At 42.5% G+C, this 26,345-nt stretch overlaps 1 protein-coding gene across 1 annotated transcript; it reads left to right on the top strand.

Annotated features, from left to right (window-relative positions):
- Window positions 1-11,205: 11,205 nt before the first annotated feature.
- Window positions 11,206-23,207, top strand: LOC124282406 (cytochrome P450 1A1-like). The gene is made up of 6 exons (XM_046718386.1): window positions 11,206-12,397; window positions 16,443-16,655; window positions 17,306-17,441; window positions 20,547-20,809; window positions 21,410-21,537; window positions 21,896-23,207. The coding sequence occupies exons 1-6, from the start codon at window positions 11,852-11,854 to the stop codon at window positions 22,116-22,118; spliced, it is 1,509 nt and encodes a 502-aa protein (XP_046574342.1). The 5' UTR covers window positions 11,206-11,851; the 3' UTR covers window positions 22,119-23,207.
- The last annotated feature ends 3,138 nt before the right edge of the window (window positions 23,208-26,345 follow it).

The raw sequence follows: 26,345 nt of genomic DNA, 5'->3' as shown, positions 1-26,345 counted from the left end.
GAAGAGTGTGACGTGTGAGTGTTGATGTACTTTAGCGTCGTATCATATGTAGCATTGGCCCTGTTTGAGTGTGAGACTGCTGTACGAGTGATTGTTTTTCTTTGTCAGTATTTCAGCTATTTCAGGCCGCTCGTTGAAGATAAACCCAGAAACAGTTGACAAGCTCTGAACCAGCTGGCCTTGGTAACTAGCATCTAAGGGGCGGTGGGGTAGCCTAGTGGTTAAAGCGTTGGCTCGTCACGCCGAAGACCCGGGTTCGAATCCCATTTCTGGTGTCCCCCGCCGTGATGTTGCTGGAATATTGCTAAAAGTGGCGTAAAACCAAACTCAGTCAGTCAGTCAGTACTAGCATCTAACCAGTTCCTGCGTCGAGACACGAGAGTCACAATGGACACATCGTAACCTTGGTCACACATCGTTACCAACCAATCCTCATTTGTCTACTACTAATTAGAACTGGTATGTGGAGGCAGGTAGACAGACTGATTCAACTGGTTTGGTTCAACACGATCACCAGTCGGGATCACCATATTTCTCCACTACCGTCCATGTGCTCAGTCACACAAGTAGAAGAATCCTTTTGCCCCCTGTCTGTGAACCAATTGTATAATATAATTCGTTTGCTTCCCCTGACAAACAACATGGCAAGTGATATAACACATTTAAGCACACAACATGGCCAGTACAATATCAAATTCAAGGGGACGGCATGGTCAGTAAAATAACACTTTCAAGGAAACGACATGTTAATAAAGCTACACTTTCAATGAAACTTCGTGGTCAGTAAAATTACACATTCAAGGAAACGACTTGTTAATAATTAAAGTAACACTTTCAATGAAACTTCATGGTCGATAAAATAACACATTCAAGGAAACGACATGATCATTTATAACATATTCAAGGAAGCAACATGATAATAAGCAACACATTCAATGAAACGACATGATAATAAAGAAACACATTCAAGGAAACGACATGATAATAAAGTAACACATTCAAGGAAACGACATGATAATAAAGTAACCCATTCAAGGAAACGACATGATAATAAAGTAACATATTCAAGGAAACGACATGATAATAAAGTAAGACATTCAGTGAAACGACATGATAATATGTAACACATTCAAGGAAACGACATGATAATATGTAACACATTCAAGGAAACGACATGATAATAAAGTAACACTTTCAAGGAAACGACATGATAATAACGTAACACATTCAAGGAAACCACATGATAATAAAGTAACACTTTCAAATGAACGTCCTGGTTATTAAATAACGACAAGATCAAAGAAACTTCATGGTCAATAAAATAACAAATTCAAGGGAACGACATGGTCAGAAAATTAGCACATTCAAGGAAACTACGCAGTACAAGGGTTACACGCAACAGAACGACGTCATTTCAAAACTCATTACATTCTTCACATGTGCTGCACTTCTTGCAGAATCTGTCAGTCTGTCAAACATATATATCAATAAAACTTCAGGTACATTGTAGTGTGATTGAATGAAATGTTCAGTTGTTTTGCAAACTGACTGCAGTTAGACATTGCCTACATTACGATCTCACTGAAGTATGTGAGGCATTCATATCTTTGATGCCACATTCATGCTGTAGTAGGTGGAATCTGCAGGAACGGAATTAGGTCGTGGGTTCCCTGGGTTATCTGGCTTATCCTGATTAAACTGCGGCATGAGCTCTCAGTGAAACGTGCACTAGTCAGTGCTAGCGCTCACGCACACACGCGAATATCCCATCTTAAACTTATGTTCGTCTCTTCGTGCAAAGCCCTAGGGGTGGTTGGTTTAGGCGTTAAAGCATTCGCTCGTCACACCGAAGGCCATGTTTGATTTCCAATGCTGTTATCCTCTGTCGTGATGTAGGAGGTATATTGCTAGGGGCAGTGTAAAATCACTCGCTCACTACCCAACACAATGTGTATAGATTTGGGTGGTCAGGCTCGCTGATTGGTTGATGCATGTGATGATATGCCAGCTGTGAAGATCTCAGCTCATGATGTCAGTTATATATTGGATTGTTTGATGTTTACAGACAGCCGTCGGTTAGCTGGTATATTGCTGGAGTCTCGTGTTAAACAGCAAACACAATGCAGTGCACTGCCTGACACACAGTGTACATCACACCGCATCACTCATGTAAAATAACACTTCAGCCGGAACTACTTCCATAACACCTCGGTTAGCCTTGCTCCACGGCTGTGCTGAATGTAGTCTGTCTCACAGTCCCTGAACCACATTATTTTCCCTACTGCCTAGCCCTCCCTACAGTGTAGTCTGTCTCACAGTCCCTGAACCACATTATTTTCCCTACTGCCTAGCCCTCCCTACAATGTAGTCTGTCTCACAGTCCCTGAACCACATTATTTTCCCTACTGCCTAGCCCTCCCTACAATGTAGTCTGTCTCACAGTCCCTGAACCACGTTAGTTTCCCTACTGCCAAGCCCTCCCTACAATGTAGTCTGTCTCACAGTCCCTGAACCACATTATTTTCCCTACTGCCAAGCCCTCCCTACAATGTAGTCTGTCTGTATTTTCCCCCTGTCTCCTACAATGTACAGTCCCTGAACCACATTATTTTTCCCTACTGCCAAGCCCTCCCTACAATGTAGTCTCACAGTCTCACACATTATTTTCCCTCCCTACAATGTGAACCACATTATTTTCCCCTACTGCCAGTTTCCCTACTGCCCCTGCTGCCAAGCCCTCCCTACAATGTAGTCTGTCTCACAGTCCCTGAACCACATTATTTTCCCTACTGCCAAGCCCTCCCTACAATGTAGTCTGTCTCACAGTCCCTGAACCACATTATTTTCCCTACTGCCAAGCCCTCCCTACAATGTAGTCTGTCTCACAGTCCCTGAACCACATTAGTTTCCCTACTGCCAAGCCCTCCCTACAATGTAGTCTGTCTCAGTTCCTGAAGCAGTCCCTGAACCACTGTTAGTTTCCCTACTGCCAAGCCCTCCCTACAATGTAGTCTGTCTCACAGTCCCTGAACCACATTATTTCCCTACTGCCAAGCCCTCCCTACAATGTAGTCTGTCTCACAGTCCCTGAACCACATTATTTTCCCTACTGCCAAGCCCTCCCTACAATGTAGTCTGTCTCACAGTCCCTGAACCACATTATTTTCCCTACTGCCAAGCCCTCCCTACAATGTAGTCTGTCTCACAGTCCCTGAACCACGTTATTTTCCCTACTGCCAAGCCCTCCCTACAATGTAGTCTGTCTCACAGTCCCTGAACCACATTATTTTCCCTACTGCCAAGCCCTCCCTACAATGTAGTCTGTCTCACAGTCCCTGAACCACATTATTTTCCCCTGAACCTACATGTAGTCTGTCTCACAGTCCTGAACCACGTTATTTTCCCTACTGCCAAGCCCTCCTACAATGTAGTCTGTCTCACAGTCCCTGAACCACGTTATTTTCCCTACTGCCAAGCCCTCCCTACAATGTGTCTCACAGTCTCTGTCTCCCAGTCCCCGAACCACATGTAGTTGTCTTTTGAACCCTACTGCCCTACCCTCCCTACAATGTAGTCTGTCTCCCAGTCCCCGAACCAAGCCCTCCCTACAATGTAGTCTGTCTCCCAGTCCCTGAACCACATTACTTTCCCTACTGCCAAGCCCTCCCTACAATGTAGTCTGTCTCACAGTCCCTGAACCACGTTATTTTCCCTACTGCCAAGCCCTCCCTACAATGTAGTCTGTCTCACAGTCCCTGAACCACATTATTTTCCCTACTGCCAAGCCCTCCCTACAATGTAGTCTGTCTCACAGTCCCTGAACCACATTATTTTCCCTACTGCCAAGCCCTCTCTGCAGTGCTAAAGCCCTAAATAAAGCAAGTCTATATTTCCTCAGGTTCTGAATCTCTGGTCTCCCTGGGGATCCTTTTCAATTTAAATGGGCTTGTTTGTTACTATCAAAATTATATATATTCAGAGACTAAGCATTAGTCTATGCTGAATGCTAAACCCATGTATTTGTGGTAATTCTGTCCCTTAAACAGGCAAGTCTAGATAAGCGGACAGTACATGATGCTAGTCTATTATTTACATAATTATCTTTTAAACTATTAATTATTACCTTAGAGACCTGTGCAAGTCGACGCCTTAGTGTTCTGGGTAAACTCCTGTTGAGTTATGGAAACAGGTTGTATAAATAGAATATTTATCTTTCCTTGTCAAACAACTGTCAAATAGGCTGCGCAACTCATGATGAACCTATACCAGCTTTATATTATCACTCGGGGAGATAAACATGTAATGTTCTGTGACATGAAAAATAACAAAACTGAACTATCAGGAAAGGTAAAGATACCCTTGAAAAGTGGATTTGACAAAAGCATACAAACATTGTCAAGACGTTACAACGAAACATTTTACGAAACAACGCAAGACAACTAAAACACCGTTGATAGCAGTATCAGTGAGTGGGTGAGTATGGTTTTACGCCACTTTTAGCATTATTCCAGCAATATCTCAATGGAGGACACCAGAAATGGGTTTCACACATTGTACGCATGTGGGGAATCGAACCCGGGTCTGCACTTATATATTTACAAGAATATTTGTACTTACGTAATGAGAGAGTGAGTTTTACTTTTTCGCCGCTTTTAGCAATATTCCAGCAATATCACGGCGGGGGACACCGGAAATGGGTTTCACACATTTTACCCATGTGGGGAATCGAAACCAGGTCTTCGACGTGACGAGCGAACGCTTTAACCACTAGGCTACCCCACCACCCCCATATAGCGGTATCAGATACGTCACCAACCATTCCGTGTTTGGTTTGTTGTAGCCACCTGTCAAACATCGGTGTATGCTGTGTTTTCCAGGCAGTTACATCACTGTAAATTTCCGCAACTCCCTGGAAAGGAGACTGACTTTTGTCCGATAGTCCGATGTCCAGTTAACGTCAAAGTTTAAGCATTGTATTTGGATCTACAACTTAAACTTGCATGGTTCAGCTTATTATTATATCTAACTATTTACTCTGTCCTACAGTGTTTGCAATGTTTACCCAATGTTGTGCGGTTACTCTTGTGTTACAAGTACAACCAAGTGTTGTGTTCTGATATTCAAATGCAGAAAGAGTCCAAAGGAAAATACGTATTGAGTATGGTTTTACGCCGCTTTTAGCATTATTCCAGCAATATCTCAATGGAGGACACCAGAAATGGGTTTCACACATTGTACGCATGTGGGGAATCGAACCCGGGTCTGCACTTATATATTTACAAGAATATTTGTACTTACGTAATGAGAGAGTGAGTTTTACTTTTTCGCCGCTTTTAGCAATATTCCAGCAATATCACGGCGGGGGACACCGGAAATGGGCTTCACACATTGTACCCATGTGGGGAATCGAAACCAGGTCTTCGACGTGACGAGCGAACGCTTTAACCACTAGGCTACCCCACCAGCCCCCATATAGCGGTATCAGATACGTCACCAACCATTCCGTGTTTGGTTTGTTGTAGCCCCTGTCAAACATCGGTGTATACTGTGTTTTTCCAGGCAGTTACATCACTGTAAATTTCACATAACTCCCTGGAAAGGAGACTGACTTTTGTCCGATAGTCCGATGTCCAGTTAACGTCAAAGTTTAAACATTGTATTTGGATCTACAACTTAAACTTGCATGGTTCAGCTTATTATTATATCTAACTATTTACTCTGTCCTACAGTGTTTACAATGTTTACCCAATGTTGTGCGGTTACTCTTGTGTTACAATGCAACCAAGTGTTGTGTTCTGATATTCAAATGCAGAAAGAGTCCAAGGAAAATACGTATTAAAAAATGTCCCATTGCCGAGTACGTCAAGCACAGTTTATACCATTTATATGCCACTTATACTCGCACAGATGAATCCCGTGACCGGGTTCGACTTATTCTTCAGCAACCCTTGCTTGTCGTAAGAAGCGACTAACGGGATCGGTGGTCAGGCTCGCTGACTTGGTCGACACATGTCATCGGTTCCCAATTGCGCAGATCGATGCTCATGCTGTTGATCACTGGATTGTCTGGTCGCTGACTTGGTCGACACATGTCATCGTATCCCAATTGCGTAGATCGATGCTCATGCTGTTGAACACTGGAATGTCTGGTCAAGACTCGATTATTTACAGAATGCGGCGATCAAACAACCAAAAACAAAACAAACACACAAAGATAGACCGTGCTTAAGACTCCATTGCGTCACTGAAACATGCAATTAAAAACATCAACTTTTGAACTGTGAAGAACTATTGCGACAGAGAAAGGAATTGTACAGAAAGCTGTACGACTGACTGACTGAGTTTGGTTTTACGCCGCTTTTAGCAATATTCCAGCAACATCACGGCGGGGACACCAGAAATGGGCTTCACATATTGTGCCCATGTGGGGATTCGAACCCGGGTCTTCGGCGTGACGAGCCAACGCTTTAACCACTAGGCTACCCCACCGCTCCCTGTACGACCCAGTACTGGACTGGTATAAAAGACTATTCAGAAGACACCAGAGTTATCATTCTTCTGGGTGGTATCACACGTCTTAGATGCTATTGATCTTGAACAATGAGCCAGTTTCGTAAGCATTGTGTCAAGAGCAATAATTCGGAATCTAAAATCTTTACTATACCTGTTAAAGAATAAACGTAAATAAGGATAGCAACGTAGGGTTATAATTCATATTTATGTGCATACATGTCATGTGTTGTGTTATATTTGTACTCTCTGACATTATTTGAGGAAACAAAGAACATTCATTCATTTGTTTCAACGCGCCTAAAGGCTTAGTGACATAACGTTTGTACGTATGTTTATAGATTTCTCTCGGTGCAGAGACACAACAGCCAACGGGAGGAAACGTGTTTCTAGCACAACGGCTCAACTGTTCGGCCGCGCACAGTCGTCACATTATGAAGGCTCAGTACAATCATTCCTCTACTTGTTGATTTCGTTTCCGTTGAAATACCACTGAACAATGATAACCATTCAGTTGCAGAAACAATCACACAACAAATTACTGTTCCTATAAATATTAAAGTGGTGTGACCTTTAAAACCAGGCTGTCAGCTCAGAGTAAGGGACAACTAGCCTAAACGCCCGACAGCTGAAATATCTACATGTAATTGCGTAGGTTATTTTCGTGGGTGTATAATAAACTGCAAGAACGCTCTAACTGCAGTTTTATCCTATCAAACACGCACGCAATGATCGTACTGAAATATCTAAAATTTCTATCGTTTATCTTCATTATCGACATGACATGCTGTGATTTTTCAACATTTATATTTTTGACCATTAATAGCGGTGGTGCTACACGATACCCTTGCTGATACCCCAATAGAGAGAGTACAGGTCACCCCACAACTGTACGTATTGTCAGTAGGACTTCCTTGTACTGGGTTAAGTCCCAATATAAATGGGTTAGTGAGCGTTTAGTCTGATGGTTTTGTTGATACGGTTAACATTATCTCTGCCTTGTGTGTATTATCACCGAATTGCCTTTATAATGACCGTGAACCAGATTCTGAATTGAATACAGCCTAGTACGATCGTCATATACATTGTATGTGTCTGTGATAGAAAGATGGCGAATTTTGTTTGAATTGTCCACATGGGGATGCTTCTCTCGGTAGCGAGAAAATGGTCTTTCACAAACTGACAGGTACTAAATCACAATACGAATTAGACCGAAGAGAGTCCAGTTTATCGTACGAGTGATGCTGTAATGAGGGTTGTGTGGGGAATATCGGTTGAGGGGGTTTGACGGGTAGGGCAATGAAGGTGCTGGTGGTGAGGGTTAGTGCATAAATGCCATGATCTATGTACATGTAGTGTTTTAAGCATGTCTAAAGTGCCATGGTCTCTGTACATTGAGAGAATAACGTATGTCTAAAGGTCTCGGTAATCTAATATATAAAACTGACGTACAAAATACTGTACACACCAGGCCCCGATTTCTCGAAACAAACTTAAGTCTGAGTTTTGACTTAAGTTAGAGTTTTTACTCAAAATTGAGAAAAAGCAGGAAAATGCATTTCCCAGAATGAACGGAAATCGATATTAAACTCCAACATAGTAGACAAGTTGAGTTTGTCGGATAGATTACTTAAGTTGTTTGGGCTTTTTTATTTTAAAAAATGCAGTTGAGTTAAAAATTCAGCTGTTTCAAATTGTCAAACTGAGTTTGAAATTTGAGTAAAAACTTAAGTTTGTTTCGAGAAATCGATTACTTTCCCAATTACAACGTAAATATTTTGAAAAGTGTTTCGATTGTAACTTATAAGTCAGAAACATTGTGTACGTGTTGACAAAACACAATTGATTTTTCTCAACAGGGACGTGCGTGGGACGTCATGGTCATTTTCAATCGCACGTGCATGATATGCTCCAACAGTAGCAACACAGCTGACTGATACAGCCAGCACACATCAAAATGTCCACGATTATCTGCAATGATCTGTAGCGGAGCCCAAAAAATGCCATTGTAATGTCGCACATGGTTGCTTCGAACAGCCATGTTGCACGAACGTGCGGATGAAGAAGGCAGACCATCACCAGGCTAAATAGGCGCGTCAGCTAGACTGGCCAGACGTTTTGCAGATGGAGATTAATCGATGACCGTCACCAGCATCAACAGCGCTGGGTTACCGCATCAGCAAGAACACAGTGATGAGATGACTGCGTGCTGTTGGCATCCAGGTGTACCGACCTTTCCGGGGCATAACATTAACCCGTCAACATAGACTGAATCGTCTTTGTTGGGCGAGTAACGTAAGGTGCTGGCAACGTCGCAACGTCATACGATATCTGACATTTTATGGGCGAATGTAATCCCCAAACACCAGGTGTGTAGTTTCTTTTATACGTCAGTATATATCTGAAACTTTTCCTATGGGCACACTTTCGAACGTTTGATGTAGCAAATCAATGTATGATGTACGAGTATATATATTATGAGTGACTGTTGATCATAGGTTCGTAGATTTTAGTAAATCCCTCAAGTGTATGTGAAATACATCGTTGTGCTTCTGTTTTACCCGGGGTGGTGGGCTAGTCTAGTGGTTAAAGCGTTGGCTCGTCACGCCGAAGACCCGGGTTCTATTCCCCACATGGATATAATGTGTGAAGCCAATTTCTGGTGTCCGTCGCCGTGATATTGCTGGAGTATTGCTAAAAGCGGCGTAAAACCATATTCACGCACTCTGTTTAACCTAGTATATGTACATCTAGTCAACAAAGTGTGTCCACATGATCAACTGTAATTACTTCTACGTGTAGTCAATGAAGTGGGTCTTATATGAGCTAATGTAAGTATATATACATCTAGTCAATACCGTACGTCGTACCTAATATAAGTACATTACATATATGATCCACGAACTGCGTCCATATGACCTGTAAAGTGTGTAAGAATATCTAGTCAGTGAGGTGCGTCTATGTAACCTTATGTAATAACATCTAGTCATTGAAGTGCGTCTATGTGACCTAATGTAAGAACATCTAGTCAGTGAAGTGCGTCTATGTGACCTAATGTAAGAACATTTAGTCAGTGAAGTACGTTTATGTAACCTAATCTAAGAACATCTAGTCATTGAAGTGCGTCTATGTGACCTAATGTAAGAACATCTAGTCAGTGAAGTGCGTCTAAGTGACCTAATGTAAGTACATCTAGTCAATGAAGTGCGCCTATGTAACCTAATGTAAGAACATCTAGTAAGTGAAGTGCGTCTAAGTGACCTTATGTAAGAACAGTTAGTCAGTGAAGTGCGTCTTAGTGACCTAATGTAAGTACATCTAGTCAATGAAGTGCGTCTAAGTGACCTAATGTAAGTACATCTAGTCAATGAAGTGCGTCTAAGTGACCTAATGTAAGTACATCTAGTCAGTGAAGTGCGTCTAAGTGACCTAATGTAAGAACATAATTAAGTCAAGTGAAGTGCGTCTATGTAACCTAATGTAAGAACATCTAGTCAATGAACATAACCTAATGTAGTACATCTAGTCAATGAAGTGCGTCTAAGTGACCTAATGTAAGAACATGTAGTCAGTGAAGTGCGTCTATGTGACCTAATGTAAGAACATCTAGTCAGTGAAGTGCGTCTATGTGACCTAATGTAAGTACATCTAGTCAATGAAGTGCGTCTAAGTGACCTAATGTAAGAACATGTAGTCAGTGAAGTGCGTCTAAGTGACCTAATGTAAGAACATCTAGTCAGTGAAGTGCGTCTATGTGACCTAATGTAAGAACATCTAGTCAATGAAGTGCGTCTATGTGACCTAATGTAAGAACATCTAGTCAGTGAAGTGCGTCTAAGTGACCTAATGTAAGAACATCTAGTCAATGAAGTGCGTCTATGTAACCTAATGTAAGTACATCTAGTCAGTGAAGTGCGTCTATGTGACCTAATGTACGAACATCTAGTCAGTGAAGTGCGTCTAAGTGACCTAATGTAAGAACATCTAGTCAATGAAGTGCGTCTATGTAACCTAATGTAAGTACATCTACATTCGGCCGTTAAATGCTTATATATGGCCTGTGGAATTTCATTTCATCATTTAAGGTAGTGTACACCATCCTGACATTGAAATGACTCTAAACAACCGAATTAACCCAAGAACCACTAGTCATAGCACACGTACACAAGCACACACCACAGAGAGAGAGAGAGAGAGAGAGAGAGAGAGAGAGAGAGAGAGAGAGAGAGAGAGAGAGAGAGAGAGAGAGAGAGAGAGAGAGAGAGAGAGAGAGAGAGAGAGAGAGAGAGAGAGAGAGAGAGAGAGAGAGAGAGAGAGAGAGAGAGAGAGAAATCCTTCGTATCTCTTGCCATCGATGCTATTACCAAACCTATATCATTGCCATTACTGAATCCTTCAGAACTGGCAATTTATGAAGTCTGGGATAAACCAAAGATAAGACTGTCTAGAACTTTCATGTGATGTTAATGTCTTTCCGTTCTGCGACTGGAAAAACTTGCTGGGCTTTGCGCCAATTCCCCTAGTCTCTGCCACGCAGAAAACGACCCAGGTTGTGTTGATCTGTGACGTCACTTGGAGGTATGGAGGGGGCGTGACCAATGAGAAGCCGCGGTTTTGCCACATCTCCAAAATGTGCATAAACAGATAAACACGCGGCGCAGAGTGCCTTGTTAAAACGCGTCTCAAAAGCCCATTTGCAAACCAGTTGTGAAAACTTCGAAAGCGCAAATCCTCCCGCGAAACACGAAGGAATATCTCCATCATATTTGCTAGTGCGCTGTGACTTATGTGTGTCATTAATTCGAGTTTAAAATGAGTCGGCATGGTATTAGCATACTGACCTTGGAAGCCGTCTGACCTAGCAATATAGGTCATGCGAGTCTCGAACTATTATAACAGTTATCCCGGTTCGATGGTCAATGTCGACAACACACATTTGACAAAGCAGTGCAGCAGGATTTGGCTGGATTAAGACATCGTTCCCTCTGCTTTAATAGATGTCTGTTCGGAAGGAGGGTGTTAAGAGAGTTTAAACCCTACGGAAACCAACGACCCTGTGCGAGATTAGCGAAGCGTGGTCGTCAGTAACGGGCTATTGTAGTGTTAAATATGCACCAGCTTCTACTGTACTGAAACAGGAGACATTCCGAACCACTTCGACGGTTCATGTGTTACTCGTCTCTGAAAACACGTCGCGCTCCTTGAATATTTCATAATAGACAGCTCGCGTCAGTAATTGGGATTGACGTCTTTCCTGAGAAATACAAAAGTGTGGACATATATCGCCAACGTCACATTTCCTCTGACTTATATACTGTACAGGTTGGGTACAAATTAGGAAATGGAGATTATTACATCTGTGCTTGTGTGTATTGCAATCCTGCTGATGAAAACATTATGGAAAATGAAGAAGAAGAAAAGTCATTTGCCAGGGCCTCCGACATTAGAAGCGTTTAAAAGTCTCCTGAATACGTCGTCGACGACAGGTCTTCACGTCGCCGTCACGGACTGGGCTCAGGAATACGGCGACGTCCTGGCGCTCAAACTCCCTGGTCAAGCCATAGTGTTTCTTAACGAAGCCGAGGTTGTAAAAGAGGTGTTTAGTTCGGAGGGTAACAAGAAACTGACGAATGACAGACAAGGTACTTTCGCGACCAAGTTTGTCTTTGACAATGGTTCCTTGGGGTTCCTTCAGGCGGGACAGGAACACTCCCGTCTGCGTCGTTTGTTTCATGCGTCGCTCCACCTGTACGGCGAGGGGGTCGAAGCTTACGAGGTCCACGCGAGGGACGAGATGGACTACGTGGTCAATGAAATTGCTCAGCAAGATCAGGTGGATCTTGAAAAGATCCTCTCCACCTCCTTGATGAACTGTCTTCATAGTTTGGTAAGTGATGTATGGTTTATAGTTGATGCTGATGATGATAATGATGACGCTGAGGATAATGATGACGACGACGACGACGATAATTGTTATGGTTATTATTATCATCGTTATTATTATTGATTAGTCACAATATGGCTGAAATATTGCCGATGTGACGTTAAATATTAACTCACTCACTATTATTATTGATGGGGCTGCTGTTTCCATCATCATTATCATCATCATCATCATCATCATCATCATCATCATCTTATCATCATTCTTCATCTTATTATACCGCCGTGATATTGCTCGAATATTGCTAAAAGCGGCGTAAAACCAAACTCAGTCAGTCAGTCATCTTATTATTAGTAGTAGTACAGTATTACGTTCCATGTATATTGTGATCAGGTATTCATTCTGTACAACATAGAATTTAGCCGGATGCTGACACTGTATGTGTATTCGACATTAATACGTGCGAAGCTGATGATATTTCACCGCCTAATTGTAATCTTACACCCGTGAAGGTCCGAGTAAGAATGAACCTTCAGTAACCCATGCTTGTCGTAAGAGGCGACTAACGGGATCGGGTGGTCAGGCTCGATGACTTGGTTGACACATGTCATCGGTTCCCAATTGCGCAGATCGATGCTCATGCTGTTGATCACTGGATTGTCTGGTCCAGACTCGATTATTTACAGACCGCCGCCATATAGCTGGAATATTGCTGAGTGTGGCGTAAACCTAAACTCACTCATTGTAATTTTACGCGGAGTCTCAATTTAACAACGTTCAACATAGCAAACATGTCACATTCTGCTCTCAATGTCCAGCTTAAATCAATTGAATATTGAGTCCAAAATAATGTGGTATGTCAGCAAGAGAAGGGACGATTCCACATCCCCTTTGATGCCTATCCACACTCAGTGGTTAAAGCGTTCGTATCGCCTAAGACCCAGATTTGATCCCCCATATGGGAACATATTGTGAAACCCTTTTCTAGTGTCCCTTGGCGTGATAATACAGGGATGTTGCTAAAAGGCGGCGTAAAACCCATCTCGCCCACACTCGTGACCAATTTGTAGGGTTGTCGGGTACCGTTGTAAAGCATATATTCTGGCTGACTGATGAGAAAGTTGGGTTTAGCGCCGCTTCGAACAATATTTCAGTAACGTGTATCTTGGGTCTTAGGCCTTACGACGAGGTAACATATGATTAGATTATATATGATTTTAACATGCATGACGAGAATGAAATGATGAGATGAGATAACATGTGGCAGGGGCGTGTGTGGTTAGATTGAAATCATGAGATTTCATGCATCAGGGGCGTGCATTGTTAGATTCAGTTTGAAATGATGAGATTACATGTGACAGGGGCGTGCGTGGTTCGATTCAATCTGAAATGATGAGATTACATCTGACAGGGGCGTACGTGGTTAGACTGAAATGATGAGATTACATGTGACAGGGGCGTGCATGGTTAGATTTTATCTGAAATGATGAGATTACATGTGACAGGGGCGTACGTGGTTCGATTCAATCTGAAATGATGAGATTACATGTGACAGGGCGTGCGTGGTTCGATTCAATCTGAAATGATGAGATTACATGTGACACGGGCGTACGTGGTTAGACTGAAATGATGAGATTACATGTGACAGGGGCGTGCATGGTTAGATTTAATCTGAAATAATGAGATTACACATGACAGGGCCGAACGTATTTAGACTGAAATGATGAGATTACATGTGACAGGGGCGTGCATGGTTAGATTCCATCTGAAATAATGAGATTACACATGACAGGGCCGAACGTGGTTAGACTGAAATGATGAGATTACAAGTGACAGGGGCGTGCATGGTTGGATTCCATCTGAAATAATGAGATTACACATGACAGGGGCGTACGTGGTTAGACTGAAATGATGAGATTACATGTGACAGGGACGTGCATGGTTAGATTCAATCTGAAATAATGAGATTACACATGACAGGGGCGTACGTGGTTAGACTGAAATGATGAGATTACATGTGACAGGGGCGTGCATGGTTAGATTCAATCTGAAATAATGAGATTACATGTGACAGGGGCGTACGTGGTTAGACTGAAATGATGAGATTACATGTGACAGGGGCGTGCATGGTTAGATTCAATCTGAAATAATGAGATTACACATGACAGGGGCGTACGTGGTTAGACTGAAAATGATGAGATTAGATTCAATCTGACATGAGATTACACGTGGGCGTACGTGGTTAGATTCAATGATGAAATAATGAGATTGAAATAATGAGACGTGACAGGGGCGTACGTGGTTAGACTGTAATGATGAGATTACATGTGACAGGGACGTGCATGGTTAGACTCAATCTGAAATAATGAGATTACACATGACAGCGGCGTACGTGGTTAGACTGAAATAATGAGATTACACATGACAGGGGCGTACGTGGTTAGACTGAAATGAGGAGATTACATGTGACAGGGGCGTGCATGGTTAGATTCCATCTGAAATAATGAGATTACACATGACAGGGGCGTACGTGGTTAGACTGAAATGATGAGATTACATGTGACAGGGACGTGCATTGTTAGATCCAATCTGAAATAATGAGATTACACGTGACAGGGGCGTACGTGGTTAGACTGAAATGATGAGATTACATGTGACAGGGGCGTGCATGGTTAGACTGAAAGGATGAGATTTCATGTGACGGGAGCGTGCATGGTTCGATTCAATCTGAAATAAAGAGATTACACGTGACAGGGGCGTACGTGGTTAGATTCCATCTGAAATGTTGAGATTACACATGACAGGGGCGTACGTGGTTAGACTGAAATGATAAGATTACATGTGATTACCAAGTTATTCTACTCGGTAGTTTATGACTACCAATAACTAGTGCGAGTTTGTGCAAGACCCGTCTAAATAAACCTGTCTGTTTGTTGACACAACACGCCGTCTGTTAGATAGACGAAATTGAAGACAGACAGAGCCGTTCAGGAGGGTAATGTTACTGCAGGAATGAAGATGAAAGATAAGTCATAACGGTTCACGGGTCCGAGCTGGATTTAGTTGTGCAGAGTTGTCTCCCTTAGTGCTACCGAATTCCGGTTGTCGTGACAACTATTCCAACATTTGATCCATTGATGATCCTTGTTCTGTGAATAATCCAACAAACCTAACAAATGTTTAACCGATATTTGTTCACAATTATTTATGTACATCTACACAGGCCTAGCTGATATCAGAATCATAATTTACTCAATAGATGTTGCTTTGGACAGGGTTATATTCGCTTTGGTTGTGTATAGACAGGGACACACCAAGCTGGACACTCAGGGAATAATCAAACCGTCAGATGAAGGCAGTTACAGGAGGAATAGGGGCAGTGGTAGCCTAGTGGTTAAAGCGTTCGGTCGTCACGCCGAAGACCCTGGGTCGATTCCTCACATAGGTACAATGAGTTTGACACGATCACGATGACATGAGATTGACCAAGTCACAAAGCCTGACAACATATCATCCAAAGGTAGCCTCGATTGCTTGATCCTTTATCCTTACCCCTCTCGAGCATATGGAGGAACAGCAACTATTTACGTGCAGACCCGTGAAGATCCGGATTAGAATTGGTCTTCAGCAATCCATGCTTGTCGTAAAGGGCGATTGGATGGTCAGGTTCGCCGACTTGGTTGACACATGTCATCGTATCACAAATGCGTAGATCGATGCTCATGCTGTTGATCACTGGATTGTCTGGTCCAGACTCAATTATTTACAGACCGCCGCCATACAGCTGGAATATTGCTGAGTGCGGCGTAAAACAACAAAGAAAGAAACATATATTGAAAAAACATAGAAAGGACAAACGTGGACCAGCCAACTGAGTATCCATTACTGACTTGTTAAACCAACTTAATTAGTCTCTGTGCGGCGATAACAACCAACTAACCAACAACGAGTGAAGCCCATGTTTGTGTCATTATAATGCCGGAATATTGCTTAAAGCCGGTGTAAACCCACACTCACTGTATAAAGAATATTACTTTACTGATTTCAGTTGATAGGACGACGAGCCGAACGCGAGTCACTGTCACTGTCCGCCATGCTGGATTTCAACAACGCCATGAACAAACTTCTACGTTACGAACTCGATGCTACGTTGACGATGTTTCCGTTCCTCCGTCTCATACCTGGTTATTATAAGGCTATCTGCGACGACGTGCACGAATCCAAGACGAGGCTACTGCACCATTTCTTCGAACAGTCCAAGGTAAAGCCCGCAAATACACATTTTATGGTTACAATGTATTTTTTTAATATTATATTTTCGAAATATCAGAATCTGAAGTTTATCATTCAGTAATGAGAGAGAGAGAGAGAGAGAGAGAGAGAGAGAGAGAGAGAGAGAGAGAGAGAGAGAGAGACTGCAGCAGTGTATTTACAGTAGTACAAACAATATAATGAATTCTAGAAGATAATAACAATTCGATTTCCCTTTTATGTTAGTCAACTTTTGTCAGCAGGGATGCTCTCAAAGAGTTCACGCTGTATTCCAGTTATATCTTGGAGTATCATCTTTATGTTCGGGGAAAGCCTGAGGTGAAGGGCGTGTACATCTTTTGAGAGAGCGATATTATACTGTCTCGACTGAGACAGGCGCAATACAGAGTTGCCCCCCTTAGCCGTGACAGAATCCGGCGATTCTTGGTTCAAATCCCAGATTCGCCCTCATTATCAATCCTGTTTGTCCCATCCATAGGCGTCACAAAAGATGTACACCACCGTCACCTCGGACTTACCTCGAACATAAAGGCGACACTCCACGATGTAACTGAAATACCAACTCCGCAACTATATGGGGTGTTCTCTTTTGCCTTCTCTTTGCCTGCACGTATTATTATATTACTCTTGGCCCGACAGAACGAATTCAATGCCGAGCTGGGACAAGGTTTCATATACAACGTTCTCACCGAACAAGCTCGCGGGGTAGGAGGCAAGAAGGCCGAGATCACCGACAGCCAAATCAAGTGTTTCATACTGGACTTTCTCAATGCAGGTAAGAAAGGGCAGTACCTAGCCATTAAAAATAAACAAGGTTTTTCGCAAAACAATTTCATTGTTCGTGGTGTGTGACAGTGTTGATTTGCAACCAGGAGTACGGTTGAGCTGGTTCATGTTGTTATACAAATGTGTCAAATCAGCATACGTTGTCGGTGGATAGATAGGTTTCACTGTTACGATATCCTATCCGCGTAATGGATCACAGGGTATAGTTGTTTGAAGTTTATGTTGGAACTGGCGTAAATTGAGACAGGGTCGTATGACAACATTCAAGTTTGTCTGGATGTTTTAGTGTTGCTGGGTTCCATAAACCGTCTGGTGATATGATTAGCCATATAAAATAGTGTTTCTTGTCACTAGTTTTCTTAAATTGATTGCGCATGGAGGAGACTTTTTCTTCTTTTATATATTTATAGTACGTAAGAATGACATTGTTAATTTATAAATAGTCTTGATTGTAAACGTCACACACACTGAGTCGCAGTAAGAAGAGGTGGGTCCAATGTAGACTTGCACAGGTATATACGGTAATAATTAACAGTTTAAATAAATATTTCTAAATAAACATTAATAACCATTGTATTCTCCGCTTATCTAGACTGGCCTCTAGATAATATTTCGGATATAATTACTACATGTATATATCCATGGCTTAGCCTTCAGTACAGCCTTGCAGCGAGGACCAATGCCATAGTGACCATATATTTTACGTCCACACGAATTGAAAGCAGTAACAATTTGAAAACTCTGAAATTACACATACAGTATTGTGGTCATCAGTGAACCTGTAACAGGATGTGTTAATACATGTATTGGTGAAACAGAGGGGTGTTCACTGAATATCCATGTTGCCTTTGAAGCCTCTCCTCTCGGTGCTTGGGGACCGTGGGGTAGTCTAGTGGATAAATCGTTCGCTCGTCACGCCGAATACCCGGGTTCGATTCCCCACATGGGTAGGCTACAATGTGTGAAGCCCATTTCTGGTGTCCCCGTCGTAATATTTCTGGAATACTGCTAAAAGCATGTAAACTCACTCACTCTCGGTGCTTGGTCATGTTATCACTTCATACGCTCGTCAGTTCCTAATATGGCACAATGTCTTACAAAGGACATCAATAGATTATAGTCATGACATAAACTTAAAGTGAGTATGTGAGTATGGTTTTACGCCGCTTTCAGCAATATTCCAACATGGGTGAGGTGAGGTGAAATTGGGTTTAACGTCGTGCTTGAGAATATTTCGCTCATATGACGACGTGCGTATGTGTATGTGCGGCTGTTTGTACTAGCCCAGACTGCAGCTGGTTTTATAGTGCTAGCCCACTGAGATACCATGCCACAGTGAAGCATGAATACCCCACTCAGACACATTATACTGACTCCGAGCCGACCAGTCCTTGTTGTACCCATTAATGCCGAGCGCCAGGCAGGGACCAACAAGTACCATATGTTAACGTCTTTTGGTATGACGCGGTCGGGGATCGAACCCGCGACCTTCCGCTCTCCTCCAACATGGGCTTCACACATTGTACCCAAGTGGGGATTCGAACCCGGGTCTTCAGCGTAACCATTATAGGCTACCCCACCGCCCTATAAACATAGAATTGATTCTCATGAATATGCATTTCTGACTTGGCCCCAGCACATTCCGGAGTGAAGGTTATGTATCCTATAGTGCTGTGTCGTGACAATAAATGACGTAATGCCAGGTTTTGACGTTACAAGCCCATGTGTTACAGACATGTTAGACCAACTTTAGTCTCTGAAATTAATTATTTTATTATCTTAATTATATATTAAAAAGGAACCCAGAGATTATCTATTATGAATTACAGTTTGTACTGTATGCTAAGCCCATGGATGTATAGTAATTCTATCCTTTGAGAGGCAAATCTAGATTAAGTACAGGACCCCAGTCTGGTATTTATTATTTTTTTTAGAAATTATCATTTAAACTGTTAATTATGTATTACCTTAAAGAATTGTGCAAGTCTACCTGTGCTGTAGCGATTATAGTCCGTTTGACTTCCATTTGAGACCGATGAATTGCTCACTAACACAAAATCTAATAACTGCAACAAAATCAAACTTTGCACAGTCACATGAAATCGACTATACCCGGTGTTCAATGTTTAGTGCACGTCTTATAGTTTTCAGAGGTATAAACGGAGGTTGACGTGTCAATTCGATGTACAAGCCATCATTAACGTTATAGAGTAATAAGCGTTTGTCATGACTGTCACAGGGTCACATTTTTCTCGTGCTGCTCGTGCATTCCAACCAGCCCCACATTCCTCCGTGGTTCTTGATTAGCACGTGCTACGGCTGGACTGTTGGGAGGTTAACGATTTCTGCAGGTGTATAAGTCCAGATATTTCTTCTTGTCAAATCTCCTTTATATCTGCACTATATATATATATATATATGGCGACTCCCTGATAAGCCTCTTTTGTATGAGTTTGAATGGATTTCGTCCCATTCAAGCTTAAACTTGGCGTCAAGAGTATTTTTTTATCAAGATTGTAGAACCTTAAAAACCCATGATTGCAGTATTTTTATCTGAATTTCGCTAATACCAACATGCTGTGTAATGCACGTAAATATTTTTTGCTTGTGTAACACCGATAGCGATGTTACGGCGAGGGACACCAGAATGGGCTTCACTCATTGTGCCCATGTGGGGAATCGAACCCGGGGTACCCGTGAAGGTCCGGGTTAGAATGTACCTTCTGTAACCCATGCTTGTCGTAAGAGGCGACTGACGGGATCAGGTGGTCAGGCTCGCTGGCTTGGTTGACACGTGTCATCGGTTCCCAATTGCGCAGATCGATGCTCATGCTGTTGATAACTGGATTGTCTGGTCCAGACTCGATTATTTACAGACCGCCGCCATATAGCTGGAATATTGGCGGCGTAAAACTAAACTTACTCACGCTCGAACCCGGGACGAGCGAACGCCCTAACCACAAGGCTACCCGAACGTCCCTTCTTCATGTTCATGTTGAAACCGCAGACCACACTCTGTCACTGGCTGTATTGGATATATTTGCGTCTGGGACTGTATGACAGACTTTTACTTATCTGAAATTTCTGTTGCTAGGTTACGTGACAACACGTGGGGCCCTGCTTGGCACAATGCTCAGCCTCATCAACAACCAGGACGTACAACAGAAAATGTACAATGAGCTTCAGACGCAGATCGGTTCAAGGGAGGTAACTCTAGAAGACCGTCCGCAGCTGCCATACCTCGAGGCCGTCATTGTAGAGGCCTTGCGATACACCAGCCATACCCCTTTCAGTATTCCCCATCTCAGCCGCGGTGACATAGAGACAAGAGGGTACACGATACCCAAAGGCACCCTGGTATGTTGAGTGATATATTTGATACACTAGTGCTTCTTAAAGATGAGGTTTCTGAAGTGAATCGATAATAGCGCTTCAAAAATCCTGAAATGGTCCGTGTCCGATTAAGCATGATGTCGTTTGATTTAAACGATGGAATTTACAAATTTTATAGTAAGGGGCTGTTTGTACTCGTAAGATGGTCTCTTAATCAGTAACTGCTAGTGTATGCAGCGTTGTTGTTCATATACATGTATTGCTGACGTTGATAGGGGCGGTGGGGTAGCCTAATGGTTAAAGCGCCCGCCCGTCACGCTGAAGACCCGGGTTCGATTTCCACATGGGTACAATGTGTGAAGCCGATTTCCGCCGTGATATTGCAGGAATATTCCTAAAAGCGGCGTAAAACCATTCTCATTTACTCACTGACGTTGATGTCTGTAGCTGACGTTGTTATCCTTAAAGTTGATGCTGTTGGCCATGAACCTGAAACTGTTGCCCACGTTGCTGACATTGTTGCTGATAGCTGACGCTGTTGTGCATATTCTTGCCCATGAAGCTAACATTAATGCTCACATATTGCTGACGTCCTTTTCGCTACCATTCACTTCCATGTTGCAGCTGGTGGCCAACTTGTGGAACATCCACCATGACCACCGCGTCTACGAAGACCCTTGGGTGTTCCGTCCAGAAAGGTTTCTGGACTCTGCTGGTCGGCTACTGCCCAAAGACCATCCCTTGAGGAGAAAGTAAGATCCCCTTTCATTGTTTCATCAAAGAAAGGAGGGCGTACAACTATCCTAAAAAACAAATTCAGTCAGTGACTACATCTCAGGTTCCAGAACTCTAACTGAGCGTCCATTAGTCAGAATGCTCACGAAGTTTCCCTCGCTCTGGAACCAGACAGTCTTTTGATTGGATGGTAATATTTAACTACGTCACTATATTTCGGCCATACGTATTGTCTTGTCGGGTGATGGAGAAAACTGGTGCGCAGATCCGTTTAGTATTGACGATGATTTTAAACTTGATAAAGCAAAAACTGACACACCATGCTGCTTAATGATTTATGATATTATATAATAGCCTTGAAATATTACCTTACAGATCCATCCCTTTCGGTATTGGCAAGAGACAATGTCCAGGCGAGAGCTTCGCGAAAAGCCGTTTGTTCATGTACGTGGCAACCTTAGTGCAAAATTTCAAATTCCTACCACTAGAGGGAGAACGGGGTGCTTCCGCTGATCCACGAACATGGCGGCCGGGTGTCATCTTACATCTACCGGAAATCGTCTGCAAGGTTGTGAAGAGAAATACGTCATGTAACTAAATTAACGTCCTGATTTGAAAAGAAATCGCTGGAAACTTAATGTGAACGAGGCTGCAACATAAAAACATTTTGTGCTCAGACAATATGTGACACTTAAAACATGTTCGTGGGCTTCATGATATGAAGTTGTCCCATTGGAATTGGCTGTGAAACGAGACTGATTGATGCCGGTGAAGTGGTCATACACACACGATGTGGATGGTTCCCAGAAAATAGAGATTACATGACACAGGAATCCAACCCAAACCTAGAATGACCAGGGTCTCCTTTCACGAAGCAACCTTTACTTAGGTCAACCTTAACTCCCATTCTTTAACATTGCAATATTGTTACCTTAGTGTCTTTGTGAAAGGAGACCCTGGTCCAGATTACATTGTTCTGGGATCCAGGGCCTACATTTTCGAAGCTCTCTTAGCACTAAGATAGTCGTAAGTTAATGTTAATGTATGGCACTTACGACTATCTTAGCGCTAAGAGAGCTTCGAAAATCTAGGCCCAGGAGTGTCGAGAGTTATGAATGGTGTCATTGTAGATGCGTTAATCAGATGTATATCTCAAGTGGAATCATGTACATGGACAATACGGGACAACAGAAGACTGTTACGCTCTCCGTTGCATGTTTACAGTTCTCACGTGTATACATAATATTAGATTTATCGTAGTTGTATGCGTATGTATATATATATCACAGTTTAATGTACAGGTATTATTCTTGATAGCATCTCTTAGTCATGGAATGATCCGCTGGTCATGGGTTCGATTAATGATCCATGGTCTGATCTGTCGGCACGATACCGTGACCGGGCGGTACTGCGTGTCGAAGCGTAGCGCAGCAGACACCGGAAACCAGGCTTCTCTGCCTTGGCCTCTTTTCGGATCACCTCCCTATAGACTGACGCGCCCGTATCATCATAACGGTAATATTGATGTAAGCAACTCACTTACCCCACTCACTTGTCATGGGTTTCTGTCTTTTTACAAGGCAGCAGTGTAATATATGTATACATGTACTTATCGACAATTTGAAGCACAAACAATGCATTAGTTAATATGAAAGCTGTATAATGTCAATAAATATTTTCAAAACTTGCCTTTTGTCCTTTGGATAACAACTCCAGCGTTTTGTTCATGACAGTTTTCTTCAAATATATTTTATGAGCCTTTCAAAATACAGGACTGACTGACTGAGTTTGGTTTTACGCCGCTTTTAGCAATATTTCAGCAACATCACGGCGGGGAAACACCAGAAATGGGCTTCACACATTGTACCCATGTGGGGATTCGAACCCGGGTCTTCGGCGTGACAAGCCAACGCTTTAACACTAGGCTACCCCACCGCCCCTCAAAATACAGGCACCCAGCTGAAGATGAAACGAAGCGCTCTTTGTACAACATCGGTAATTCTAAACGCTAAAGATGTTTAAAGTACGTTGTAAGTTTTGTTGTTTAACGCCGCACTCAGCAATATCCCAAGTATATGGCAGCGGTCTGAAAATAATCGAGTCTGGTCCAGACAATCCAGTGATCAACAACATGAACATCGATCTAAGCAATTGGGATAGGACATGTGTCAACCAAGTCAGCGAGTTCGACCACCCGACCCCTTTAGTCGCCTCTTACGACAAGCATGGGTTCCTGTAGACCAATTCTATCCCGGATCTTCACGGGTAACGTTGTAAGTGATGACTAAATTATGAAAAGAAATACAGAATGAGTGTTGTTTGATTTCAGTTTTGGCAATATCATTGGGGGACACCAGAAAGAGACTTAACACACTGCATCCATGTGGGGAATCGAACCTGGGTCTTCGGCGTGACAAACGCTTTAATAGTCACTAAGCTACCCCTCCGCCCCAAAGAAATAAAGTGAGTGAGTTTAGTTTTACGCCACTTTTAGCAAAATCACGGCGGGGAACACCAGAAATTGGCTTCACACATTATGCTCATGTTGGAAATCGAACTCGGGTCTTAGGCGTGACGAGCGAACGCTTTAACCACTAGGCTAACCCACCTCATAGGCTCCAATGTACGATTTTTATAAATACACAGTATTTCAGAAAATTGTCATGTGTTCTATCTGCAATTACACATTCTGAGTAAAGAACAAGTTCTGGTACTAATGTGAGTACGAATTCCAGAACCCCTTGAAGATCCGGGTTTGAATTGTGCTTGTAAGAGGCTCACTGACTTTGTTGACACATATTGCATCATATCACAACAGATCGAAATCGATGCTCATGCTGTTGGTCACTGGATTTTCTGGTCCAGACTCATTAATTTACAGATCGCATCCATTATAGATCGAATATTGTTGAGTGCGGCGTTAAACACCAAACAAACAAATTGAGTTCTAGATGTGCTAGGATTTGTGCTTTTTAAAAAAAGTTATACAGATTATTATATGACACATGTCAAACTATTGACAGCACAGGTGTTGACTGTATAACTCTTGACTCTTGACAATAATATGCTGAGGGAAACAAATAAGGGAACACCACTTTATGGCAGTGTTCCTTTATTTATTCTCAGATCTTCTACAGCGCTATTCAAAGCTGTGATGAAAACTGGAAAATATTAAAGAAACACTTGAATTTCCTGAGTTCATTTATTTGTTTCTCTCTCGTTGGTATTCAGCTATTCAACATGGTGATGATTTCTAGATTTTATGTGCGCTTTCCAACATGTTAATTGCATATTTCGAACACGGGCTCAGTCAGACCATTCAGTGTTATCGAAAGAGGGGCAATTATGACCGAAAGAGGGATGATTATGACGGAAAGAGGCATTAATTTTTAATTTTGCAGAAATTGATTGGTTGTTTAACGCAGCAATAGTCAAGCTAGCGGCGGTCTGTATGTCTGGGCAGTGATCAACATCATGAGCATCGATCTCCGCAATGGGGATGCGATGACTTGTGCCAACCAAGTCAGCGAGCCTGACCACCCAATTCTCATTTCGCTTCACATTCCAGATTTTTACATCACCCAGTATTTTAATCCCTTAAAATCACATAACCCCGACATCAAAGGGGTTACAGCAAAACTACCCATTCTACTTCCCAGGAATACCTCCCGATCACGTTAATCGCCTCTTACGACAAGCATGGGTTCCTGAAGACCAATTGTAGCCCGGATGTGTATGTGAACCAGGTAAAGGTGCAGCACAAACAAAACAAACACAAATCCGACCATTGTACAGATGGGTGCGTTTAATTTGGTTAAAGGTCATACTTGATCAATTGTCAGTACACGCTCAGAAGGAAACACCTGTGTTCATCCTGCATCTATTCTAAAGTAGGTTTTTTCCTTTTTTCACGATGAAGAGTAAGACCCAGTCGATTACATATACAACATTGTCGGTCATATCCTCATCGCGAGAGGAACGGCTTGGGTACATTGTCAACAACAAAATCTAGCACACCTGTTTCAAAAGCCGACAAAGCAGCTACACACATTTAAAGAACATTCCGTCAAGGAAAAATGATGGAACATCCTGGAGATATAATGTGTGTTTCTGACGCAGGTCAAAGCTGCATGCACAATTACCATTAACATTATATAGACGTCTGAATGTCATGACTGAGTGAGTTTTGTTGCCGCTCGTTGCAATATTCCAGTGATATATAGGCGAATAAGTGAGTTTAGTTGTACTCAGCAATATCTCAGTTATATGGCAGCGCCGTCTGTAAATAATCGAGTCTGGACCAGACTATCCAGTGATCAGCAGCATGAGCATCAATCTACGCGATTGGGATACGATGACATGTGTCAACCAAGTCAGCGAGTCTGACCACCCGATCCCGTTAGTCGCCTGCCCTTGGAGTTTAACATACCCAGAGTGAACGGACTGACGCCTAGCCAACCAGTCCTTGTACCATCCCCTTACAGCCGAGAGCCAGGCAGGGTAACAAGTACAACCTTTTAACGTCTGTTGGCATGACTCGACAAACGACTGGATCGAACCAGCGACCACCAAGTTTCGAATCAGCTGTAATGATAATGTGCCACACAGGTGTTTAGTAATGATAATGTGCCACACAGGTGTTTTGTACTGATGGAATGGTTATTAATGTGCCACACAGGTGTTTAGTTATGATAATGTGCAACACAGCTGTTTAGTACTGATGGAATGGTTATTAATGTGTCACACAGGTGTTTAGTAATGATAATGTGCAACACAGCTGTTTAGTAAAGATGGAATGGTTATTAATGTGCCACACAGGTGTTTA

The sequence above is a fragment of the Haliotis rubra genome, unplaced genomic scaffold (genome assembly GCF_003918875.1).
Source record: "Haliotis rubra isolate DU_JTF1 unplaced genomic scaffold, ASM391887v1 Scf3, whole genome shotgun sequence".
NCBI lineage: Eukaryota > Metazoa > Mollusca > Gastropoda > Lepetellida > Haliotidae > Haliotis > Haliotis rubra.
Note: the sequence above shows the minus strand (reverse complement) of the source record. Positions and strands in the feature narration are given on the sequence as shown.